Raw genomic sequence first — 27,165 nt, forward strand, 5'->3', positions numbered from 1 at the left:
CTCTTCCATCCAATTTGTTTTTACTAAATTGTACAGCTCGCTCGAATGCTTGAAATCTTTGTCTTAAGGCTGACTTATTGTTTGATCCAAACGAGTTGGATCGTCCACACTATATAATTGGTTTGTTGTACCTCAATTGGACTAATTTCCAATGATGTATAGGGTCCTTTGTCCCAAAAACTAGCCTGCTACATGTATATATTAAATTAGTTCTAGGCTAAAATGTAAGTAGAAAATGTAGTACACGTTGTTTTTTTTACCTGTTTCGTCTTCACATTCTCATCACAATTTTTATAATGTAATACTTGATCTAATACATAACGTGTTTATTTTTCACTGTATGGTTTCGAGTGTGTCAAAATTTCACCACTACTATTATATAACTAGAAACCATGTGGTGTTCCTATTTGTATATATACCCAGGTTCCTCCTTTCGTGGACTTACCCTGTACTTTAGTTTAATACTGTTAACATGGCTTTTGGTACTCCACATCCAAGCCAAATATGTTTGTTAAAGCAAGTTTCTAAGTTCTGCTTTGATTTTCCTTGACTGGTAGGTTAGATTTCTCTCGGTGATGCACAGTCCAACTATCTGTTGACAACCTCTGAGAATGAGCTGGGCGTGGTGGTTGCCCACAGTGAAGCAGGTGAGTGTACTTTGTGCATTGTTTACATGTCCACGAGGTAATGTCCATGTTAACCCCTTAACTGTGCCTTCCCACACCCCTTCCCTGTGCTGAATTCTTTTATGGCAGTTTTTGGTAGATTGTGCTTAGGGTTCAAGGCAAATTTGCGTCCTATTTTTTCAACATTCTGGAGATTCTAAAGGTACCCAGGGTTTGTGGATTCTCCTGGAGGGTAACAAGAAAATAGGCAAAAAACAGCAAAATCTTTTTAGAAAAATTGGGGGGAAAGTACTCCAGATAAGTGTCTGGTTTTTCTCTCCCTAAAAATGGCATCAACTAACTGTTTGCTTTGCCAATGTCACCATCTTCCCAACTTTCAGGAACATGCACAGCTGAATAAAAACACACCACTTTTGTGCCACAGTGTTGGCATTCATCAAAGAGGTAGTCCTTTTTTCCTATTGTTGTGTTCTCAATCTACTTACAATTTGTGGTAGAAAAAATTATGAAACCCATGGGTGATCCAGGAAAGCTGTAGATTTCCGAAAAGTAGACACATTTCCAAATGTAGCAAGAATTCATATGTGTAGATCCCTCAAGGTTTTCCCAAGGCAAATAACTGGTGAAATAAAGAAATATTGAAAGTGAGTAGGAAAAAGCTGCCATTTGTGACAATGTTTTCATTTGTAACTTTCTGTCACAGTGGCCGATTAACAAAAGCAATATACCATTACATCCACTGGATCCTTCTGGTTGCGGGATATAAAGGTTTTGTAGGTTCTCCAAGAATCCAAGGTATCCAGAGCCAACAACTTAGCTAAACCGTACAATGGTTTTTCATTGTGTATAGAATATAGACCAATTCATATGGTGAAATATTTTGAGAGAAAATAGGAATCAAGGAAACCAATGTCTTTTTGAAATGGGCACAAGATATGAATTTTAGCAGTGGTTCATTTGTACATCTCTGAATTTGCGGGTATCCGTACTAGCGTACGATTTTGAGGGTCTTTTTCAAAATGTCTTCTTTCTTATACACTGGCTTACATTTGAAAAACACAAATGCAGTGAAATCCAATTAGTAATAACAAATGTTCTAGTATTCTATGCTCCTACAAGTCTTACGATAAAAATGGTACCTTACCTGTGTGGGTAGGCCTACTGCCTTCGACAGGAAATCGGCTAAAAAACAACATAGACACATCACTGGAGTGCAAATGAAGGGGCTTGAGTAGATGTCATCTGCTTGTGATAGCAAATGCCCCTTTGAAGTAAATTAAGTTCTTGGGCACTACCCAACTGGTCCTCCTACCAGAAGAAGGAATACCTCCCCACACCCCACCCTGCTCTGGAAACCGCACTCCTCAACAGTGCCTTTCAGCAGCTGGCTGGCATTTGGAAGCTAATACAAATTAGCCTCCAGGAGCTACAGTCAAGGAAAAGGTAAGTTTCAAAAACAGAATTTTCTTTAATATTTATTAAAAATCTGACTTCATCATTGGGTTGGGCTTTAAAAAATCTTTAAAATAGTTTTTGAATTATGTTTTGTAGCTGATGCCTAGCCTTAATATTACTCCCCAGTGTTTCACAATGGGACCAGCCAGCCTTTCTCCAGTGAAAATAGCTTTTGGGGTTGAGTCACTGCAAGGACATGTTAATTTTGAATATCTATATGTTCCTTCATTTGAATTCGATCTAAGTTTGTTCTTTTCCTTTTCTGATTATAGTTATTTTGCCTTCTAACCGAGCTATACTGCCAATTTCCTATTCAGCAAGAAGCTTTGTGAGATTTTGAGTCTAATTAGAATATTAAAGCAGAGAGGAAGGCTCAGAGATGCTATTTTTTTCATTCTCCCAAGTTCTCTTTTTAGAGTACTTTGAGTTTCTAGACAGTGACCTTCAATTTAACCAAGATTTATCACAGTTCTCCGCTTTCCTAGCTTCTTTTACACTCCTTTCTTTGAGCAGAGGAAAATAATTTTGCCAAAACGTCTGTCAGACATCCTCATTAAATACATTTTTATTGAGTTTAATACATATAACCATAGTAATAATGGACAAACATTCCATCCCTAACTCTCCCTCTCGTGTCTCCCTATTTTATCTCTCCCAGATTGTAAAATAGAATAGAAGTAAAGAGCAAAACTCCCCATGAGTGATATTTTTTATTTAGACTTCTCATCCAACCCCATCCAGGAACATATCCACCCAGTGGTACTATCTGAACCGCTCTTGGGTTTGGGAGCATGTGATGTTTTCTAGCATCTTTTGTAAAGAGCTATAAAAAAATTCCATTCTATCCTTGTAAGAATAGGAGTTATATTATCCATCCCCAGAATCTGCCAAAGTCTTTGGTAGTAGTCCATATTTGGGTGTATAAATGATGCTCCTACATTTGCTTTAAATAGATTGTTTAACAAACAGTGTCACTATGTTAACAGGTTCTTCTAACCCTTTTGTCCAGCCAGATTTCATCATCGGCATCTACCCCAACACTATCCGTGTGGGTGAGGGCAGCACATAATCAGCACTTATTCTGAGGCGTACAAGTGACATTTTCCAGGATTTCTCCACAAAACGTCCACAATGTTTTGTAATGTTCAAGAGTATATGAAGGGGATCCCAATCCTCCTTAGGTTTTCCAATACAGATCAAATTCTACTTCTTACATACTATGTCAGCATTCTGATTTGTTGTGTCATCTTAGAAGTCGTTTTAGGACAATCTTTCCATTGTGTATGTGGAGACCTTGGCAGCCGAGGAAATTGTTTCTTCACTAATTCCTTTGCCCATGTGGCCTTGAACTGCCATTTTGTTGGAGAGGCTGATTCCTTCAGTATTTTGTGTGTGTATGAAGGTAAATGTCTGTCAGTACTTTTGTTTCAAAGGGGGGTTGGTAGTCTTGTTGTTACAATTTTGAAAGGGGGTTGAACATGCATGTTCTCCCCTATCTAAAGCAAAATCTTGTTTACCCTGTTCCAAGGGTTTAATCTACCCTTGAGAAAGCAAGTCACCTAGTTCAACACATCTTCCTTCAGACTATAGTTGTAAACTTTTCCAGTCTAGATCCGAGTAAAAAGCAGGATTGTGAAATAAAGAAGTAAATGGCGAAGGATAAAACACAGTCCACATTACTCAAGATTTCCCTTTTATACCATATTTCTTCCCTTCTGATCCATGGGATTACACACATGGAGTATCTTGTCAATCACACATACTGATTACCATGAAGCACCTACACTCTGAGCCTTTATGATTCCAATCTCACACCAGTCACATACTTTTTTTTTTTTTTTTAAACCTTTATTTGGAGACAAGCAGGGTCAAGGGAAGTGCATACACAATACATACAGACATTCATGGCCATTACAATGGTACGTCAGAACCAAAAAAATGATATACAAGTCAATGCAGGGCTGTAGACCAGTCGATACAAGGAGCAACATCGGAATGCACAGCGCAAATTAGAGAGCAATGATCCAGCATGTACAGGCAAGCGAATGAAACAATACAATACGGACACAGTCGATTAGCGCACAATAAAGAAAAGCAAAGGGAACACAGATGCAAGGGACACATATAATAAGGGTACCCGACAGGGATACGGCCTCAGTCACCATCCATACACTTCATAAGGGGAACTACAGCCCCCAATAGCTCGCACGTAAAGGAGACAGCGTAGCCTCTCCCCCAACTCTGGAAGATCAGCAGGTGCAGTGTAAAATCCCAGCCCATCAAGATGCCATCACCCAATCCCCTCACGGTCCCCTGAATCAGAATCCGAGTCCTGCACAGCTCTGGAAAGGAGGTACACCTGGAGCGGGCTCCAAAAGTCCTTCGGTCTGCATCGGACAGGCATAAGGTCAGAATAGATGTTGTATTGATCCTGACAGTATATGAGGTCAGTCATCCAATCCTGAAAGCGCGGCACCCTGCCACGACCCCAGCAACAAGCAACCCTACGCCTAGCCAGCAACAGGGCCACGTCGACAAATCTACGGTGAGAGGCAGGCACGTCCTTAGAGTAGCCCAGCAACATCACTAAGGGGTCAAATGCTACCCCATCCTCCGCCATAATCTGCAGGGCCTCATGAACCTGAGTCCAATATTCTAATACACCCGCACAACTCCAAGCCAAGTGCAGGAAGTCAGCGCCTTCCGCGCGACATCTAGCACACCTGTCATCTTCCGCTAAATGAAACCGTAGTTTCCTCGCCGGGGTATAATAGTACCGCTGAACAAACTTGTAGTGGATAATTTTAAGGCGACAACTAGAAGAGACATTGGCCGTGAGCCCACAACAGTACTTCCACTGCTCGTCGGTAATAGGAGTGCCCAACTCGGCAACCCACTGCTCGCGCACCCGATTGGCCGGGACCGATCGCTGTCTGCGAATAGCCCCGTATAATTTCGACACCAGGTGTCGTCCATCTGAGACCAACAACACGTGGAGGGGGAGGGTAACCCCAGGCTCCGATGGGAAATCTGAAAGCAGAGCACGCATGCCCTGCCGTAAGCGGATGAAATAGAACAGCTCTAGAGGGGAGCAAGCAGCAGCTCCAAAGAAATGAGCCTGCGTACGGAAGGCACCCGCATGAAACAAGTCGCCCCACGTGAGGATGCCCAGCCGCTTACACATTCGCTGAAACCCCGTTTCCAACAACAGCGACAGATCAGGATGATAAGATAGAAGCAGAGCCGGCGAATAAAGAAAGGAGACGCCCAGCAATTGAGCCACCCGCTTCCAAGCATCCACCGTGCACGTCACAGTCGTGCGAGGTGTCTCCACGTCGGACACCTTTCCCAAAACCATCCCCTCCAGTGGGAGCGGGTGGGCAACCCAATGTTCAGCAGCAATCTGGGGCATGAACGGCGTGGGGCGCATCCAGTGATAAGCGTAATGCGCCTGAGCGCTGAGATAATAAAGCTCGAAGTCAGGGACATCGAATCCGCCATCAGCATAGGGCAACGTAAGGGTAGCCCAAGCCACCCGTGGCTGCTTGCCCCCCCAGAACAAACGCAATAGCTCGGAACGGAGCCGGCGGAAGAAATAAGCACCCGGATGATACGGAAGGTTTTGAAAGAGGTAAAGAAAGCGGGGTAAAACTACCATCTTGATAAGGGACGCTCTGCCGGCCATGGAAAGAGGCAAGGACATCCACCTGGTGACATCATCTGCAAGCTTGGCAATAGCCACCCCATAATTAAGCCGAACCGATTCTTCTCTGTCCAAGGACACGACAATGCCAAGATAACGCAACTCCGAATCACACCATTCCAGAGGGTAGTCAAGGGGAAACCTAGCTACAGCAGCAGTGAGGGGGAAGAATTGAGACTTCCGCCAGTTAATATGGACACCGGAGACCCCCCCAAAAGCAACCAACTCTCGTAAGAGCGAATTAAGATTGTTCTCAGGGTCTTTGACATAGAGCGTAACATCATCGGCGTATAAAGAAATACCGACCTGTCGCTGCAGACAATTAAAGGCGCTCTGCTGGTGAAACTGACGAATCCTACAGGCCAGTGGCTCAATGGCTATAGCAAACAAGAGGGGCGAGAGGGGGCATCCCTGTCGGGTCCCTCTCGTAAGAGGGAACGAGGGGGACAGCACCCCATTCACCACCACCTTCGCCATCGGATCCGTGTATAAGAGCTTAACCCATGAGATGAAGATCCTGGGGAAGCCCATTCGACAAAGAACATCAATAAGATAGCCCCACTCAACAGAGTCAAACGCCTTAGTGGCATCGAGAAAGATGGAGGCGACCGGGACAGTAGGAGCAATGGTTGACACAAGCGAGAACAAAGTGCGAAGATTGTGGGAGGTAGCACGGCCAGGCACAAATCCCGACTGGTCAGGCAGCACAATAACGGGCATGAGTTCGGCTAGGCGTACTGCCAATACCTTCGCGAGAATTTTGACATCGCAGTTGAGCAATGAGAGGGGCCTATAAGAGCCCACATCTAACGGATCTTTACCCGGCTTAAGCAGCGACGTAATGGCGACCTCGCGCATGGAGCCCGGCAAACGCCCCTCCTCCAGGGACTCCTCAAAAACCTCACGCAGCACAGGGGCCATGATGTCCACATAACACTTATAAAATTCAGCAGGAAGGCCATCCAGACCGGCGGCCTTCCCATTAGACAGAGACATGATGGCATTCCTGACCTCTTCCACCTCCAGGGGCCTGCCTAAGAACTCCCGATGACCATCCGATAACCAACAGTGTGCCAGCTCATCAAGAAATCCGCCGTATCGAGTCTCACCCGTCTGCTGAGTCGTGTAAAGGTGCGTATAATGGTCAATAAAAGTACGCTGGATCTCCGAAGTGTCTCGGCAGCGAGTGCCATCCGGCGACACCAATTCCAGCACGTCAGACCCATGCCTTGGATGTCTAGTAAGGGCAGCGAGGACCTTACCGGGCCGCTCCCCTTCACAGTATCGCCTCGCCGTCCAGTATTTTCCCCTATGCTTAGCCTCTCTAGCAGCTTCCTCCTCATAGTCGGAGAGCTTAGTACGGAACTGCACCAGAAGGTCGGGATCAGAGTCAACCTGCATCCTACGCTCTAAGTCACGCAAGTCAGCCTCCAAGCCCTCGAGGGTCCGAACAATCAGCCGAAGTACTCCACAACTTTTAGAAATAGTGACACCCCGGATAGTGACCTTGAACGCCTCCCAGATGACCTCGACGCTGTCCACAGAGCCTCTGTTCCTAGGGAAGAACGCCTCTACCTCCACGCCAAGCTCCTCCTTGAACACCGGGTCAAGCAAAGCAGTCGGAAACAGCCGCCAAGGTGGGCGCGGCCTATGCAACCCGGGGACGGATAGAACAACCTTCACCGGACAGTGATCAGAATACGTCCGAGCCAGATGTGTAGCCTCCCGTAGGCCAGTTCCCAGCCCCCTAGAGAGAAACACATAATCCAGTCTTGCCCATGAGCGAGCATGTGTGGTGTAATGAGTGCCCTCCTTGGTGGCAGGGTGGGCGTACCTCCAGCCATCGATCAGCCCGGCCTCTTCCACAATCCCCCGTAACACTTCTCTGGCATGTACATTATACTGAGGGCTCCCCTCCGATCTGTCCAACTGGGCATGAAATGCAAGATTGAAATCACCTCCCCACACAATGTAAGTGGCATCCACAGCAAGAACATGACCCCACAAAGTAACAAAAAAACTTGGCGTATCAACATTAGGAGCATAGCAATTAACAAACAAGACAGTGTTCTGCCCAAGCCGCCCCCACAGTAGCACATATCGCCCCTCAGGGTCCCCAACAAATCCCAGTTCCTGAAATGCGAGCGATCTTTTAACAAGGATAACAACCCCCCGAGCATAAGAAGAATAGGAAGCAAACCTCCTGGCCGCAGCCCACCTCCCGCCAAAATTGGGGGAAGGAGCGGGACGCAGATGCGTCTCCTGGAGGAGAGCAACATGAATAGCATGCCTGTCCAAGTACTGGATCACACTACGACATTTCCTGGCATCATTAAGTCCCCGTACATTCCAGGACAGAATCGATATCTGATCTATAACAGCAGTCGACATTACCCAATTTCAGGGCCCAACGGGACCCAATAAGCAAACACAGGGCATCCAACCACCAGCAACAGCCAAAAACAGGTCCACACCCTAGGGCGCAGACACCCCCCTACAGACACTCCGCACAGTCCCCAGCCATCTCCGAACCAATCAACCAAAACCACAACGACCCCCCCCCAGCCAAACCGCCCATGCAACAAGCACTCAGAACATACTGCACGCCGCATGCCATCAATCCATCTCACGCGACCCACAACTCGCACACGTGTTTCTCTTACATAGCGCACCCCGTCACGTGGCAGCCTAAAATGGCGGCCAGCGCATCCGGGCCCAAGATGGACGGCAAAACGGCCCACATGATCAGTGCCGCCAGATAAAGAAATGAACCAGCCTAGATAGCGGGCATAGCACCACACCCATACATCCAGACAGCAGCAGCACCTATCGTACCGACCCAGAGATTCTGGGCAATCAAACATGGACAACTTCACTCCCGTCCCATCCACCCACCTGAGAGCACCCCAACAGTCAGGCCATACGCGTCCCCACCCCCCCCCCCATTCCCCAACAAACATCCAGTCAAACAACAAAGGACTAGAATCCAAACCAAAGGTACACATGGGGCACACCCTCCGGGGAGCCTTCCAGAGGTGCACGACACCACTCCCTCACGCCACGCCAGTGTCCGTGCCAACAAGCGTCAGACGGCCCCAGGCGCCGCGCGGGGGGTGGGTGCCCGGAGCGCAACATCAGATAGCACCATCCCGCGGTGCCACCCCGACCCCAGGAAACAGCAAGAACTCACGCAGCTCATGAAAGACATGACCCCCACTCCAACAAAAGTAAAAGCGGGCAATAGGAAGGCCGCAAGAGCGGAGAAGGAGGGCAACAAAACTAAATATGAAAGACACACGACCAGAACACTCCAAAAAAAGAAAAAAGAGAGACAAAGTCCAAAGTCACCACAATCAGGCGACCTCCTCCTCAGCCGCTGAATGTTCGTCCTCAGGACCTCGATCGCCTTCCCGGTCCGCAGCTGCCCGCTCGCGCTGGAGGCGCTTCGCAAAATCCTCAGCATGCTGTGGGTTGGTGAAGAAATGTTGTTTAGCCTGGTGCGTCACTCTAAGTTTAGCAGGGTATAGCAGGGCGTAGTCCACCTGCAGGTCCCGAAGCTTCTTCTTCACCCCCAGGAACTTACGACGCTGATCCTGCACCATAGGCGTGAAGTCAGGGTACATGGTGAAAGACACCCCTTCGAACGAGAGGGCCCTGTTAGTGCGGGCGGCTTGGAGGGCGGCGTCTCGGTCTCGATAGTTCAAAAGGCGCGCAATAATGGGGCGCGGTGCTGCCCCAGAGGCCGGCCGAGGCCCCAGTGTCCGATGCGCTCTCTCAACGATGAACTGGGATGAGAACACTTCCGCACCAATGGCGCCCACAAGTAGCCTCTCCACATAAGTCTCCATTTTGCCCACATTCGTGGATTCCGGCACACCAACAATGCGCACGTTGTTGCGCCTACTCCTCGCCTCCAACTCCTCATTCTTAGCGGCAATGACACGCAGGATATTGTCCATTCTCGCCAGTTGGGTGGTATGGGTGGCCGCCGTGTCATCATGGTCCGAAATGCGCTGTTCCGCCGCCGTCAAGCGCTCCTCGTGCACATCCAACTTCTGGACAACCGCATCCATGCGTGACGAGATCTTGTCCACTTTGTCCACTATCGTGGCAAACCCCTGCCTCATCTCCTGCATCATTTGGGCAAAGTCTGGCGGCGGCGGCTGCGGGACACTATCAGCGACATTCGGGGGGGGGGACCGCGAAGGTCCAGCGTCCTGAAGCAATCGCGTCGCCCGCCTAGCCCCTCCAGAATCAAAGGACAGTTTGGATTGTTTAGTGTCCGGCTTCCCCATAATGGTGCGCTAGAGATGTAATGGGGGACAAAAAGCAAATAGGGTCGAAAGCGGACCAGGGGTACGGCCACAAGCAAAAGGCTCAAATCGTGGGGGCACGAGCAGGCCAGCGCGCCCCGCCACACCCAGCGACGAGAGAATGGCCGTCCCCGCTCCAAGGCCAAGGGAGCGAGCCCCCAGAAACCAAAAAGCAGATCCGTGGCGCCTCCGTGTGCAATGGTATCCGGGCAGGCAGATGCAGGAGCCAAGAGATAAGTCCGACAGCAAGGAAGAGCCAAACGGCTTGCCCAGCGAGCGAACGGGCCCCGATGAAGAGGGGCGGAGCAAGGCCTACACCACACGTGCAGAGCCCCGGACTGGCATGAGCAACGACGCCGGGCCAGGGGGCATCAGACTTCCAGAGCGCAAGTCGGGGAAACTTGGGGTCCCCGTAACTTCGGCCAGCAACCTCCAAATGGCCCAGGAATTGGACCGTGGGTGGTCAGTCGGTATCCCAGTAGATCCGCGGGGTCAGATCAGGGCGCAGCGATGGTCATCAGGATCTCTAGGCGGATAATAGCTCCGGGCAGCGGGAGCCTCACGACAGTGCGGCCATTCCGCAGTGCGCCCTCTAGCGCCCCCACCAGTCACATACTTAAAGTTCATTTTGGAAGAGTGCAGTGCACAATTTCCCTATATGTTCTCCTTCAGGCTACTCTTACATGTTTCTTATTCTCACAATGTCACGCAGGCGGTCTCCAGGTCATTGCACTGGTCTCTACTATCTTTCAGCTGTTCCATCATGTTAGTTACAGTTGATTGAGTTTCATCCGGGATTTTGCTCACCATAGAAATATCCTCTTATTGCTCACTCCTAGATCTTGGATATCTTCAGCTGTGTCAATCATGGTTGCAGTTATTTGTGTTTGCACCACATAATATTGATATGTAAAGTCTTGCTCCATTTATTTTACAAGTCCAACGAACAAGAAATCTTCCTTTTATAAGAGGGGCTTGAAGTGTATGGCAAGGCTTCTGTAAGTATTTTTCATGTTACATTCAACACAGACCATGCTGGATACAAACATGATTAATGTGTTTGCATTTAAAATGAATGGAATGTGAGGTTCAAGTTCAAGGCCTAGAAAGAAGGCAAATGTTATAGTTTGTGAGGTTAATAGCTAGAATTGCCATGGTTTTCTGAACTCATGTTAATGAGCGAGAGGAACATTTCCATTCTGTGATGCACACTCTTTTAATACACACTGCAGCTGCGATATGGAAGAGAAGGGACAATGACTTTGTGTGTTCAGCCTTGGAGTAAAAAGAAAGAAAAATGGCATGGAGTTTCTCAGTATATTTTAAACAAGAAGCTTTGCTCAGATATCCTATATATATTAATACAGGAGCGGAGCATGAGCCAACCTGTCTTCGCCCATAGAACACCATGCTTTAGAAAGCTATACGAAATACTGGCAAGAGGGACTATGGGCATGGACAAATTCCTGGAGGGGACGCTGAAATGCAGAGGCCTCTTTTTTTCTGCCTCAAACTTGACCGTCTCTCCCTTGGCATCCGATACTTTGACCTGTGCCACCTCTTCGCCTAATTCATCCTCTTCTTGGCTCGACAGCCTGAGCTCCCTTTCTTCCGGGTCTTCTTTGTGGCGTGGTGTGCCTGTCTCTGCTTCGCCCTAGTCCATAGCGTCTTCTGAAGGGACTCTGTGCACGACTCAGAGCCTTTGACCATTTGGTCTCTTGGCAAACAGATGTTGCAAACTTGACGGTTGCCCTTGTGGATTAATTTATGGTGACGCTTGAGATAGAACCTAAAGGCAGTGTTGTCCATTTATCTTGACTGTTCCTGCCCATGCATTCTCTGACGGCGTGGTTGTTAGCCCACACAGTCCACCTACTTTTCAGTAATCTTCAGTGTCTTTTGGTTATTTCTCTCTATGAGTGGATTTCCTTTGTGAACATTGTCCCCATGCTGTCCTCAACAATTCATCGAACGTATTGCTTTTCTTTTCTGGCGTCTTCAGAATTTGAGCTGATGCTCCCAGAACCAACAGTGGGGAAAAAAAACTGAAGATGGTGTACATGCCTACGTCTGACATAGAGGAACGAGAGAGTGCCAAATGTCCACAGAGGACGTCAAATAAAACAAAACAAAAAGGACTAAAAAGTGTTCCGGACCTAACCACTATATCGCAAAATAATGCAGTGCATTTGAATCCCGAAAACGTTTCAAGCTGCAAAACTGCTCCTACTAGTAAGAAACCATATTGTTTTGGCATCTGCAAACTGAAGGAACAATAAGGTACACAGGGAGCATCACATGACTTGGCATATAGTGAAGAATTAGTGCAACCAAGCTATTGCTGGGTAAAACGAAGGTAGACTAATAGGATAGGGAAAAGTGATTAAATATAATTGTGGGGGGTATTAAACCTTCAAATATACTTGAGGGGGTATTAAACCTTTGCCATAATTTGAATTATTGCTGAGCTCTTTATAATACTTAAACTCATTCTAATATTCATTCCCTGTAGACATATAGTCTATAATAAGTAAATATATATATACTGTGAAATATGAACTATTGCATGTGCATACCTATTTTGGGGTATTGGAGCTGGTTCCTTGTACACCATCTGCAGATTAGAGATTCTGTGACCAGTAAGTCTGACTCCTAACACTATCGCCTCCCTTAGCATAACTCTTTGCGAGAGGAGTGTGAGACACCTGCCAGTTCTGCTTTTGCCTGAAATGGAGACAGTTACCTTTTGTGGCTTGGAGGATCTACTAGGTGACCCAAAAAATCATTCTTCTTAGCAGCCATTGCAGTATCATTTTCAAAGATGGATCATCCACAATTTTGTTTTGAGAGCTCTTCTACGTGGGGATTTTTTCGCAAGATGAGTGAAGGTTGGCAATCTGTGCTTTATTTATGGATAAGGTCCGAAGCATAAGACAGTCAAAATATTGTCGGACCTTTTGAGTGGCTGTATCAAGTAGTATTATGCTTTTAGTGGCAACTATGACGCCTAGTGAAGTATAGAGCCAGAGGGAGTCAAACAGCCACACACACTGGGCCACTGACTGCCTACTTTAGGGGAGAAACATTGCGACGGATATAATCCTCTACTATCTTTAGAAATGTATTGTGGTTATTCTAATATATCGGCCAGCACAAATTCATCACTACCCTTGGTGCACTGAGATAAAGATTCTGTCTTCAACATTCAGTCCTTGCCAGCTTGGGTACCTCACTCATTCTAACATTTGTTATGATCAGGGATCATATTGGTGCATGCTAATGGCAGATCCAAGCATCAATTTGCAGCAACTTTTGGCTCATCTTCCATATCCATAATAACTCTGTGCAGAGCTCTGCTTCATACATAGGTATGGAGTATGTATGTTCTTCAAAAGCATTATTCCATTCAATATTGAAACTCTAAATGCCATGGGTACCGGGTCCAGTGATCCATGCTTTGAGCCCCAACTCTCTGCCACCCTATCCCCCTCAGCATAGTTTTCCTCAAGAGTGTCCACCCACCTCCTGCCCCGTTCCTCTCACTCTGTCTGCACCTCCAGAAGCCTAAGACTTCATTGCCCTCCTTTCAGGATTCCAGGCTTCCCTCTCCATTTTTTTGGGTCGATTCACTCAAGCGAGTCCTCCATCTTCTCCTTGTGGATGAACCCCAGTTCAGCTCCTAGCTAAGTCACTCACACCAGGCTGATGTGTATACTCTGCTTTCTTTGCTCTTTAAGCACTATATTGATGCTAGCCGTCTTCACAGGACGGGTTCCTCTTACTTCAATTGTTTCACACAATTAAGTGAGGGGCTTCATTGAATCCCTCATTGCCTCCACCTCTTGGTATGTAGTGTTTTAACTAAGCAGCAGCAACAGTGTGGGACAGGCTATTTGGGTGTTGCTGTTTGTCCGCGTGACCGACTGGGAACTCCCCACCAGTGTCCACATCACTCCGACGTTGGTCACTCTGACTTTGTCTTTAACCTGCGGTGTGGTTTTGCTGTACAGTTTCTCTGTTCTGCTCTCAAGTATTTATTATTTAAACATTTATTTGGATTGTATCACAAGATGAGCGAAGCCAGACTTCCAGACTGAAACTTGTATTGGACCTGGCAGTCAGGCTGTAAGTCAGAGGATCTTCAAAAAGTGTGAACTTGGCATAGGCTAGTAAAAGTGCCTTGTTCCCACAAAAAAAGAGGGAATCACTTGAATCTCTCTGTCAGTAGAAAGACTCTTTGAATTGGCTGAATTTCTGTAAACTAATGAGGGCTTATGAGAATTCTCTGATCAGTTAATGGTTAAGGTATGATGGGCTTTGGTGTTGGTTACGAAGGATAATCAGAAGGAATAGGTGGATGAGTAGTAGCCGAGTTTGTTAAGAAGGGAAATTCCAATTTCCTTTCCTAGGTACTTTTTTCTGCTTAGTGTCTTAATAAAGCCTTCAGATGGTATTGACGTTCCTTTTGTACAGAACTTGCTAGTGTGGAATATAAGTGAGCCTTGCAGCTCCGTATTGCTTTGAAAATAGGTGGGACTCTTTCTTCTCAGTGGAACAATTAAATATGGTATTGCAGTATTATTCACTACAGAATAAAGTTGTACATTTATTTATCCTAGTTAACTACTTCACGATAAAGCACATCTCAGGCCCTCATGCCTGTCACGAAACTCCTCTCATGTAGAACAGCCCTCCTCAATACAGCGCTGTCTATACCTGCAAGCTCCTGCTTGGTACACCATCAAACAAAGTTGAAGTGCTGGTTGGTTCCTCCAGTGGGGCCGGAGCAATACACAGTAGTCAGTGGTGTATTTATTGTATGTAACTAGTTTTCAATGAGAGGTATGGTCACAGTGGAGCCGACTTAAAACTAATACATACATACATTTGTCTCAAATACTCTATTGTATCACTTACGGTGTTTTTATCCACTCTGCCAGTTTGGGACAAGCTATCTCCACCTAGCTCTGGCAGTTTGGCTCCTTGAGGGTTTGATCCCGGTGAGAGCTGGTGATGCTCCTGGCGGACGGATGTCGGGGTACCCTATAGACCTGGGCGCCCATGTGACCTTAAGTTAGTGGACCTGGCTTGGGTCTGCCATGGAATGCTGGACTTGGTTATTTTGCTCTATGGGCAGGAATGTGACTGGCAGCACCCCTATCGTCTACCCCTCACTGGGGCAGTCTGTGATTTGGCATCTTGCTCTGTGAAGCTCACTAAACGCAATGGGTAGAAGGGATCATAAACAGTCCAGGCTCCTCTGACAAGATATGGGCGCACACAAAGTGGGTGCTTCTGCCCCCCAGGAGTTATCTGATAACACAGTATCAGATGTGTTGCAGGAGATGAATGCCTGCCTGCAATCTGTCAATGCCAAAATAGACTCTCTGGTCTCTTTAATGGATAAGTTCCAAGAGCAAACGGATGACCAGGATACCAAACTTACCCAGGCCGGAACTCTGATTTCCAATCTTGACGATATGCAAGATGAAGCTGAGAGGCATCTATCTACACCACAACAAAACTCTGAAGACATTCTGGGTGAGAAATGAGGACTTAGAGGGCAGGTCTCGTCAGAAGTGTTCACATCCTAGGTGTCCCTGAAACAATGACAACTGGAAACGTGGAGCTCTTCATCGAAAAGCTGTTGTCCTCACTGTTTAGCATCACAAGTTCTCAAGTGTTTTCATAATCAAGAGAGCACATCTATCCCTCGTACCTATATCCAAACCTGGCCAGAAAACTAAAACTGTAATAGCACACCTTCTCAGCTACAAAGACAGGATACTGAAACTAAATAGAGCTTCCCCAGATCTGCAGTATAAGGGCTCAAAGATCTTGTTCTACCCTGATTTCACTCAGGCCATGCAGGAGGATTCGGCGAACCTTTGCAGTTCTCGAGACGTCTTCGTTCTATCTGTCTTAAATACTTGATGCTCTACCTGGCAAAACTGAAATTGGAATGCAAAGGTAAAATGTACTTTTTTCTGTAGCTTGGCTTGGCACTTATTAAACATAACGTGCCTGCAGCTGGGAGCTCCGCATCATCTGGGCGCAGCAAAAGGTATGATGCTCTGGGCCTTAGTGACAATGAATACATGTTTTTACCTACTGATAAAAGTGCTTGACCTGATATTCTGTTGACTGCCATGTTTGAGTGTACCTGTAACAGCTGGTACCCTCTCTGAACATATCTCTGCACGTGTACAACAGTACGCTATCCAGTACTGCTCCATGAGGTTCAGATTTAGTCCCCATGTCCAATAGTAACATGAGCATCGGATTTGCACTGATATATGGTGTATATCTGAACATGTAACTGTATGGTAATGTATACTTACTATTGTTCATATGGTTGTGCTCCTTGAGGCTTACAGTCTGGAGTGCGATTTTTAACACTACCCTTCCTACAACACTAAATCGAACCTCTACAAAACCGCATCCTACACAAAAGGTCAGTAAGTCTTTATCTCAAGTGATGCAGTTGTGCTATTTTGTAGATGCATTGCACGTTTTATGCCCCTATAACCCTGAATATACATATCATTCTCTTGTATATGATAAGTCTGCCCGACTGGATATGAGTAGGCCTGGGTGGTATATTTCATTCCGCTCGCGGAATTTGGGTAATTTTGCGTTCCGCAGAGAACGCGAAATGGCCAATAATTCTGCGATCCGCGGCTTCGGAATGTTTTGCTTGTTCACCCTTTCAAAATGCGTGTTAGTGAGATTTCTCCCGAGCACACAACAAGCAATTCCACATGTTCGCGGAACGATTGTGTGCTCGCAGAGATTTTTTCCCGTTTCGTAGAGCTTTGCGTAGCGCGACTATGCAAAATCCGCCCACCCCTATATATGAAGCAGATTTTACAGTCGTTTTGACCTGTGGTTAGACGCACTTAAGTGCTCCCCATACTCTATTATACCATTCCCTGGTCAAACGGGTTTTTGACTGCCCAACGAACCTCCTGGCTAACCACCCCCACCCCTCCCCCCGCTTTGGTCACTGTTTCATTAACTGCCACCTGCACGGTACCGGATTACAGGACACTGTTTTCCAAACCAAAGTAAGGGAAGCCATCACCAAATATTTCAGTCTAAATGAACACGCAGTCAAGGATATAGCGATTCTGTGGGTGGCCTTGCGGACATCCTCAAATTCATCTGCTGCCACGAGTTTCAGCTGCGTACCCTTGAAAGCTAATATCTGACTTCCAAGAATAGTGGAATGCTGGCTCAGCTGCAGGAGACCCTCTGTCGCTAGATGCAATCAAATAGCAACTTTTTTTCAGAATAAAGTCACAACCATCCTACAAACCCTCCCCCCCAAATCTGACAAAAACCCTGCAGAAACCTCTTCACTTCCAACGACCGGTCCTATCCTTGACCGTTTCAATCAGATGACCAATGAAGAGTTTCTAAAAACCCTCTCAGGCATGAAAAGTGGCTCCCCAAATGATCCAGCCCCCATTCATATTCTCAAACAAGTGGGACCCACCATCTCACACCTGGCCACTAATCTTATTAACGCCTCTCTTAGCCAAGGAGTGGTCCCCCATAGCTGGAAGCACGCAGTAGTGAAAGCCCTACAGAAAAAAACAGGTCTTGACCCACTTGACCTCTCCAACCTTCGCCCAATCTCCCTCTTGCCAGGGATAAGTAAGATCACAGAGAAGGTTGTCAATCAGCAACTATCGGCTTTCCTCGAAGCCAACAATCTTCTTCGCCCCTCCCAAACTGGGTTCCGCCCTGGTCAGGGGACCGAGACCGCCCTCCTACAAGTGGTGGAGAAAGCCAGATGCATCTTGGATTCAGGGGGATCAGTGTTACTGATCCTCCTGGATCTAAGCGCTGCATTTGACACGGTTGACCACGAGATCCTGATCCAGCGGCTGTCCAACTTAAGAGTAAGAAACACAGCACTTTGCTGGCTCGCATCCTTCCTCAGAGACAGAACCTTTCGGGTCTGTGAAGGTAATGAGCGATCTGATTTTTTTCCCCCTCCAGTGTGGGGTCCCTCAGGGCTCTTCATTGAGCCCTACACTATTTAATACTTGCATGGCCCCCCTGGAGGAAGTGGTTACCCCCTTTGGGATAAAAACCATCACATACGCTGATGACACCCAAATGGTGGTCTCATTCTCGCTAGAAAGTGCCCAACTCAAAAACCTTCATGACTGTCTCGAAGGGATCTACCAATGGATGTGTGACTCAAGGCTGAAACTGAATGGCTCCAAAACCGAGCTTATGCTACTGGGACCCCAAACATCACCCCTACCCAGCGCAATGTGGCCATCCTGCCTAGGTACCCTTCCTCAACCCAAGACGGAGCTCAAAAGTCTGGGTTTCTGGCTGGAACAGGACCTTTCACTTAAAACCCAGGCCAAAAAAACAGCGGGTACCTGCGTAGGCCTACTCCGCTCGGCCAGGTAAATCCTCCCTCTGCTCCCAGCACCTTCTCAAAAACTCCTCATACAAGGTCTGATATCATCTAGGCTAGATTATGCCAATGCCCTCTTTTTGTCAGCCCCTGAAGCAACCATGAACATTCTGCAGAGAACTCAAAATGCCGCGGCAAGGCTCCTGACAGGTACCCCCCGTAGAACATCAGCCAAACCTGCCTTGAAGGCACTTCACTGGCTGCCAATCCGTGAAAGGGTTAAATTTAAGGCCTTATGCATAACACACAAGGCTCTACAAGGCCAGGGTCCCCCGTTGCACAAAATCATGCTCTTCCCATACAAACCCAACAGGTCTCTGCGTTCCTCCCATGGCAACTTGGCCACGGTACACAGAATTAAGAAAGCCCGAACTGGAGGACGCCGTTTCTCAGTTGCAGCCGCAATATCTTGGAACGCCCTACAAATCCATCTACGCGCTGAACCGAATCACATTAAATTTCGTAAGTTACTCAAAACTCACCTTTTCCCACAATAATCTGCACACCCCCCCCCCCCCCCCCCCCCCCCCCCCTTTCCGTTTCCCCCCTCAGTTGCTAGTACAATCCCAGCGCTGGGATGCCCCCGGGCAGCCATGCGCTTTAGAAATCCCGTTTTCATTTCATTTCATCTGAATTCAAGGATGAGGCTGCGCAAGAGGTTTTCAAGTTCCCCACACATCAGTTTGATGAAGTAGACCGACCAGATAGAATCCTTGCCTGGCTCACTAGAGGCACTAGACCTTATAAATGAGTCACTGGTATCTGTAATTCCTATGGCGATATTCCTGCAGACTTTTCTGAATTCATGTCAGTCTTCTGTAAGTACCTTGAGGATCTATGCATCTCCTCCACTCAACATGTTGCGGAAGAAATCTCCTGTTACTCTGATCGTGTTACTCTAACATGGCTGGAGGCTCCAGTCCGAGAGTTGCTTAACTCTCCAGTAACAGTAGATATGAATAAAGCCAGTAGCAAATCACTGGAAGTGGGGGGCCTCCTAGTGTATTTTTATAAAGCTTATATAGACCACCAAACTGCTGGATATGTACAACGTAACAACTCTCAAGGGCAAACATAACCCCCATCCACTGTGCAGGGCTCTGTTAAAACCCAATAAAGATCTGGCTTGTCGTACAGACCTCTATCTTTGCTAAATACTGATACTGAAATATTGGCGAAGATCCTGTCATAGCGCCTCCAGCCTCATGCAGTTCCTAGTCTTGCCAGATCAATCTGGTTTCATTCTCCAAAGATCCGCCGCCTTTAATCTCCAAACTCTAATGCCCATCTGTCATAGGGTGGACCCAATGCTACCTTTAACGGCGGTCCTGCTTGAGAAAACGTTCAGTACTCTGGCATGGCCATGCATGATTCATGTGCTCCGTCGGCTGGGCCTAGGTAAATATTTCTTCTCGTTAATCGCTCCCTTATTCTCTTGCCCTAAGGCCAGAATCAAATCCATTGGTTGTACTCCAATATCCTTGCGAAAACCAGGGGAACCCTTCAGGGATGCCTGCTATCGCCCTTAATTTTTGTAATCTAGATTGAGCCCCTTGCTTACTGTATACAAGAACTACATTTGCTTCGGGCTTGAGGCTTGGTGGTGGATCCTTGATTATCTATCTTGCTGTACGCAGATAACATGACTCTATGTCCATGAACCAGAGAAAAATCTTTCACCCATTGTTTGGGGGCATTCTGGCCTTCAAGTCAAGTGGTGTAAATCAGAACAGTTTCCCTTCACAGATTCTGCCTCTGTCCCTGCCATGGTCTACCCTCTACGGTGGAGCCCAAAGGGGATAAAATACCAGAGAATATGGATAACGCATGACCATGCTGAGCTGCTAAGGGGAAACTTTGGGACAGCTATAGACTGCTTACAAACGAGAGGGGATAGATGACTCCTCTGTATGATGTTGTATCTCTTTAGTGAAAATGTTGGCTCTACTGACATTTTTATACTTATTCACCAAGATTCCAGTGGTCTTTGCGCTCTGCTTTTTCAAGCAACTATGTCAAACATTACTCTGGTTGGTAAGCGATGGGTGACAGCCAAGAATCCGATGGGAGGTACTCGCTAAACCATCGCAGCAAAATGGGTTGGCAGTCTCTGCTTTCTATAGCTATTATCTTATTGCACAACCACACTATCTGGGATACCAGAGACACTGTCGGAAATACTGAACACCGACCCAAAGCACTGTACCCCATATTAGAGCATTCTGACAACTTATTAGGTGCTCTGTCCCACCACGCATTGTACATGAGGACATTGACGTGATTGCAGCTACATGTCGCCATTGGTGGCAGTTGGTAAGGGACTCTTGGCTTGAGAGACCCTATTCCCCTCTTATATTTCTTCTGGACAGTGCAGCTATGTTCCCCCCTCTCCCTCACCCCACCCCTCCCACCAACCCTCTCCCAGGAGGGTGATATAAAATTCCTGCTACAGAAAGTTGGTCTATCGGTTTTGGGCGACCTGTTGGAAATAAAATATTCCTAAAATTGAACAGTTTTCTAAATAGGGGTGCAAAAACCCTACTAGCGATACTTGCTCATCACAGAATTCGCCTGGCTCTTATGGCTGGCCTCTCCACCTTCCCCCGCAACCCCCCTGGAATTGTCATTCCTCACCACATACATTGTTCAAAAAGACACTGGGCGCTCTATCTCCTTCTGATAGACATTTGTCATGGCCACTGAGACACACCTCCTTGTGAAGGCTAAACAGAGATGGGAGGTAACATTCGGGTGCAGCCTACCTGTTAAGACGTGGGCATACTGCTGTGCACAGGTGTAGGAGACGCCTGTCAACTATAAACACAAATGGATTCATTTCACATTTATACACCAATATTGCTACACTACTGAACGGATTGCTGAACTTGGGGGATCTGATGGCAAAGCATGTAAACATTATGGGCTATTTGGATCTGATTTTTACAAATATTTTTTATGTAGCCTGGCAGTGTGAAAAGTGTTGCTTTTTTGGTACAAGATATTTCAAGTGCTGAGTGACGTGTTTGAGTTTGTAACTAACCCTTCACCACAGGTTGCCCTGCTGGGTGACAGATCTGCTGAACCCCTGGTGTCTACACGTCTAGCCTCCCTGATGTTGTTTGTAGCCAAACGACAAGTAGCTATGGTCCGGATACAGAAAAGAACTCCAACAATCTCTCAATGGCTCCAGGATGCTGCCTACTTTGGCAACATGGATGAGCGGATCCCGGAGGAACTCACTCTATGGCTCAATCAAAGGACATTTGGGAGCACTATCCAGCGTAATCTTCACCATGCTAAGTTTAAATATATATATTTTAAAGTACACCGGTTCTATAGCCCAGGTTTCCTGCAGATATATTATATCATAATGTTAAAAAAAATCTACATCTACTACATTCCAAAAAGGTACATATCGTATATGCCATTGGGGGTGTTGTTCCGATTGTCTTCCTTCTCTGTGAATTACCTGTTTTGCTGATGTGAACTACTTGTAGTCTTAACGTCCAAGTATCGTAGACAAAGTAGGAATGTCGATGCATATTTTTGACACCAGGTCAATTTTTATCTAAATAAAGAAATCTTTAAGAAGAAGTAAACAAGCATTTACAATGCAATGGTTTCGCCTTTGTTAAAGTTAGAGCTATTGGCATTGCTCTTGACATTATTTTTATTTATGTATTTTTTAACATAAATAAATGGCATTGTCATTTACAATGCCACTAGCTTTATCTCTCGCAAATGACACACACAGAGCCCCCCCCACACACACAGCCACACAAAGCTCCCCACACACACAGCCGCACAAAGCTCCCCACACACACAGCCGCACAAAGCTCCCCACACACACAGCCACACAAAGCTCCCCACACACACAGCCACACAAACCTCCCCACACACACAGCCACACAGAGCCCTCCACACACACCCACATGGCACAAGCAGGCAACAGGGGCACACTGAGGCACAAGCAGGCAACAGGGGCACACTGAGGCACAAGCAGGCAACAGGGGCACACGGAGGCACAAGCAGGCAACAGGGGCACACGGAGGCACAAGCAGGCAACAGGGGCACAAGCAGGCAACAAGGGCACACGGAGGCACAAGCAGGCAACAGGGGCACACGGAGGCACAAGCAGGCAACAGGGGCGCACAAGCAGGCAACAGGGGCACGAAAACTGAGGCACAAGCAGGCGACAGGGGCACACGGAGGCACAAGCAGGCAACAGGGGCACACGGAGGCACAAGCAGGCAACAGGGTCAGGAAAACAAGCACAAGCAGGCAAAAGGGTCACAAGCAGGAATTGTAATTTAGACGGGGCTGAAGTGGAGAACGGTCAGTAGGGAAGTAGTGTGGCTGGTGCAGTGGTACCAAGTGGTACCAATTATTCTGCAATTGACACTTGCTTTATTCCCACCTTTCTGTTTACAGACTACACTCCGAGCTACTGTAGTGGCAGTATCCTCTGAGCTCGTGTCGCAGAGCTGCCAGGTGGCGCAATGTATATTCAAGAGCACGTATGGGCCCCTATGTATAATATAGTCTCGGCGTGAAAGCAGCAAAATACAAAAAATATGTATGATTACAGCTTTACAGATGAACAGCAGTAAAGATGCATGATTAGAAATAGTGAGTTTAAACTACTAGTGTGAACTTTTTGGGTGTGTTCCTGCCTAATCAAATATATGAAGAATGCTACCTTTTTTTACTGGATCTGTACTATAAATGTATTAAAATGTGTTTTATTGGAATACAAATAGCTTAATTAAATCCCTCCTTCAGAAACAAAAAGAGTAGCTTTGGGTTCAAAAAGTATAAAACGAGCGTCTTCGCTAATTTCCATACTGCGCACTTAAAATATTCCCAGGTGAGTGACAAGAGAAGGCTAGCCCGGCTCGGAAAAGGGCACAGAGCCCCCTTTCTCTTTCTATCTCTGCATCTCCTGCCGAGCACCACGCCCTGCCCCGGCGGCCGCTCCACCCCCCACCTCCTAATGAGAAGAAAGTCCCTCGCACATTCCCGCATGACAATGGGGGTCCCTGGCGAAACGCGCCCTCGCCCCTCACCGGCGGGAAGCCACGCAGAGAGGCGTTTGTTTTTCTAAGCCCTATTTGTTTTTTTTCCAACATACACCGGCCTTTCAGCAGCCTGGGGCTTTCTCTCGAAGTAGTGGGGCAGGGAAGCAAGCACAGCGAGGGGGCAGGGAACTAAAAGTAAAATACTAAAAATAAAATATTCCATGTCGCAATTAAAGTTACCATCACCCAGTCACTCGTTAATGACTGTAAAAACAGCATCATCGCCTATGTACTAAAGGGAGGAGTAAAGAACCTCAGGATGCCCTTCAGTGTAAAAGTCTTCATTGGCTTAGGGTGCAGGTGAGCCTTACTTTTGTTTGAGAAAATGATTTGAGCAGGCCCTGTCCCGTCCTGATGCTCTATTCATTAGGTAAAGACAGGCACCAAGAAACAAGTTAAAATAATACAATAAGATGCACACATGCCACATCAAAATGTTGCTATGATATTTTTCATCTTGGGGTACATGATTCATAAGCTGGACTTTAGTGCACCCAATAAGTACCACTGAGTGGCTGTCAGAACCTGGTGAGCCTGGTAGAACATGGTGGGGTCAATGCGGTTCCCAGTAAACCAAAGTCACAACTGGTCCTAACCGGTACTGCCTTGGCTGCACAAGTAGAGGGGTGGAATAATCTGCAGGAATTCAATATGGACGCCTGCGCTCATGCATTCCAAGTATTTTTGCTAAAACAAAGGTGTACTTGCTGCATGGCTTCACAGAGGTGTCCGGAATACCCTATGTGGTACCAAATTTGGGGCACTTGAATTTTTTGGAACTCACAATTGGCTCATTACAAGCTACAACCATTAAAATTTGCCACACAGCCCCGAAAACGCGAGCCTCCTATTCGCCTACGTGAACACACAATCACTGAAATTAAAATGTAAAACTGCCGGCCCTCTCTATCCTAGAACACCCGTATGCTACCAAAAAAGTGCTGTTATACTAGTAATATACGTGCATCACCTCTTCTGAAAAGTGCTGGTACTCTCAAATTATAGAAGTGCCTGCCTGTCCATCGTAAGCAATGTGTGTTACTAACACTGCCGCTGCAGGGTGTAAATACTACACATGGTTTTTCCCTGTAGGGTGTCAGAAGATAAGTCTGTTGTACTATCCTGTGTACAAGTTACTGCTGGTGCTGTCTTACAAGAAACCCTGCTGCTGCCCCTGTGAAAGCTTGAACTGTAGATGTGTGCTAGTCTGCACTTGTACAGCGCTCTCGACGCAGCAGCAAGAGAAACATCTGGAGAGAGGAAGCCAGCTCCCAACAAGCAAACAGCACTTAACCCGGGACATAGGGCAGCAACGAGCCAGGTCACTGCCCTCTGTCCTTGGGACAGACAGAGAGCCGCCTGCACTTGGAAAGCCCTTCCAACCTACTGGGAACAAGAGCGAGTGGTCTTAGGTTACGAATGTTCTTAGGTCTGACAAAGAACGTATAATGCAAGCCTTTGCCTACTTGAGACACGATGCTCTATTAGAGACGGGCCCATGTGGAACAGCAGGGCTGAAAGAGGCACGCCAAGCGCGTGAGCTTACCCCATGGTCCTGCCTTCGGAAGCAGCCGGACCAGCTTGCAGCTCTGCCCAACTTTCTTTTCCTGAAGTCTCGAAGAGCCGCTGCGAGCGAAGTGAAAGCGAGTCACTTCCTGAAACAGCACGCCCGCCTCCGCGAGCTCCGAAGGGGTGGCCTCTGCCTGTCGTGACATCAAGGCAGACAGGGCGCACCTCGCCGCTGCCGAGGCTGCCTCATGGTGGGAGGCCGTCTTAAAGGAACATTGTCATTTCCACCGAGGTCAGTATCTGCAGGAACACACTGATGCTTCAGTATGAAGAAAGAAACCTTTGTTTAATTTCCCACACCAGGAAACAAGCGGGAGGGGGAGCAAGGGAGGTGCCGGCAATGCCGGACCAGACACGGGGGCGTTCCCGGCGTCCCGTGACGTCGGCAAAAGCCAAAGAATGTCGGGAACGCCCCCGTGTCTGGTCCGGCATTGACGGACAGGCCCCTCGTCCAATGGCAAGGCTCCGTTTACGGAGCCAGCCAATCAAGGACGAGGGCCGAACAAAAGCCACACTACGGTTCTCAACAGGATTTCGCCTGCGCGGAAAAGCTGCGCAGAGCGCAGCTTCCGCTAGGCGAAACCTAAAAAAGTGTGTAGAAATGTCAGTCTGTTTTTGCCTGATAATCTTATCTAATAGCCAGTTCCTGTTGACAGAATTTGAGCAGAACGTTGCCGATTGCTAACAGTTCTTACCTTCCTCGTTTATTTATGCAGACGACGAATTGATGTTAACATTAACTGGCGGCTTGTTTGTTAAGTGTGTTAGCTTTGGTTGGGAGAAGCCAATTAAACTTTAACAATGACATGCCCACATCATGCTATAAAGATTATGAGGTCCATACTCCTATTACACCTCTAACTGAAGCAATCCGTGTTCGATGAGCATGATCAACATTCTTGCTGGAAGACGTTGCTATTTGCAGTGAACTGTTTCACTGACTCCTGCTTTTCCCATTCCTAGGAGTGCAGATGGTGCCCATCAGCTGGTGTGAGATGCAGTGCCCGCAGACGCACATGAAGGAGTTCAGGAAAGTGGCCCGGGTGCAGCCAGAGTTTCTTCAGACGTAGTCCACTTGAATTTCTCAGCAGTGTTGTTTCCCGCGCCTCTTGGTGCTGTGTTGCACACTCCGCACTGTTGGCAGCTCTCCTGTCGTAAATAAAATCTGTTGTTCTATGACATGTACAGTCTTGCTGCTCAATGTGTTGTCCATGACAAAGGGTACATTGGTTGACGGAATAGATTGCATATCTGCAGATTCATGTCCAACAAAAAATTGTTTCCCAAAATTCTTTGCTCCTCAGTGCCTAAAGTGGTTATACTGCTCGGAAAATGGTTTGAAAGGGTCCGATTCGGCACAAAATTAGTAATGCCGTTTATTTTTGCAGGCTTTCATAATGCAAGTAAAGTGTAATGTTTGTATTTAAAGAAAAATAAAGGTACATTCTAATTATTGCTGTTTTTTTTTTTATCCCACTGCTTGTTCGGCTTTAGTGTTTTTATGTTCTATAATTACCAGTCTGGCCCACTGGCTTTGAATACGTGATTATTATTCATTAGCCAGCCAAGCGAAGGGCAAGTAAATGTGAAAAAGAAAAAAAGCTGCGCAAGAGGGTCTTTACTTTTCTCATGGACGCCACAGCCTTTTCCAGTTCTGTACTTCGACCATGTTGAGACACAGCCCCTTTGTATGCATGCACGTACAAATTTCGAAAATGATGCTCAAACAAATCTGTTTGTGACCAAGGAAAGGGAGGCCTCTTTGAACTTTGCGGCCTGCTATAAACTCGTTGTACATCAACTGGCAATATTGGAATCCTCTTCAATGCATTTTGCAATGTAAACCATTGTTGAGAACTTCGCAGGGGTTCACCTAAAGAGTGTCCTGAACCGATTTTACTTCATGAAATTGGGCAGATTTTCTCCCAAAAATGAAAACAAGCCCGCTATTCTGTTCACTTTTGCTTTGCAGTACTGATTA

General features: G+C 47.0%; 1 protein-coding gene across 1 annotated transcript in view; it reads left to right on the top strand.

The window, feature by feature from the left end:
- EXOSC1 (exosome component 1) overlaps positions 1-26,637 on the top strand; it is a 132,655-nt gene extending 106,018 nt beyond the window's left edge. Inside the window, exons 7-8 of the mRNA XM_086922629.1 lie at positions 563-647; positions 26,148-26,637. Coding sequence (XP_086778755.1) covers positions 563-647; positions 26,148-26,254 — 192 coding nt within the window. The 3' untranslated portion in view covers positions 26,255-26,637. The remainder of the gene's footprint in view (positions 1-562; positions 648-26,147) is intronic.
- The last annotated feature ends 528 nt before the right edge of the window (positions 26,638-27,165 follow it).

Source organism: Lissotriton vulgaris, chromosome 5, assembly GCF_964263255.1.
Source record: "Lissotriton vulgaris chromosome 5, aLisVul1.2, whole genome shotgun sequence".
Taxonomy (NCBI): domain Eukaryota; kingdom Metazoa; phylum Chordata; class Amphibia; order Caudata; family Salamandridae; genus Lissotriton; species Lissotriton vulgaris.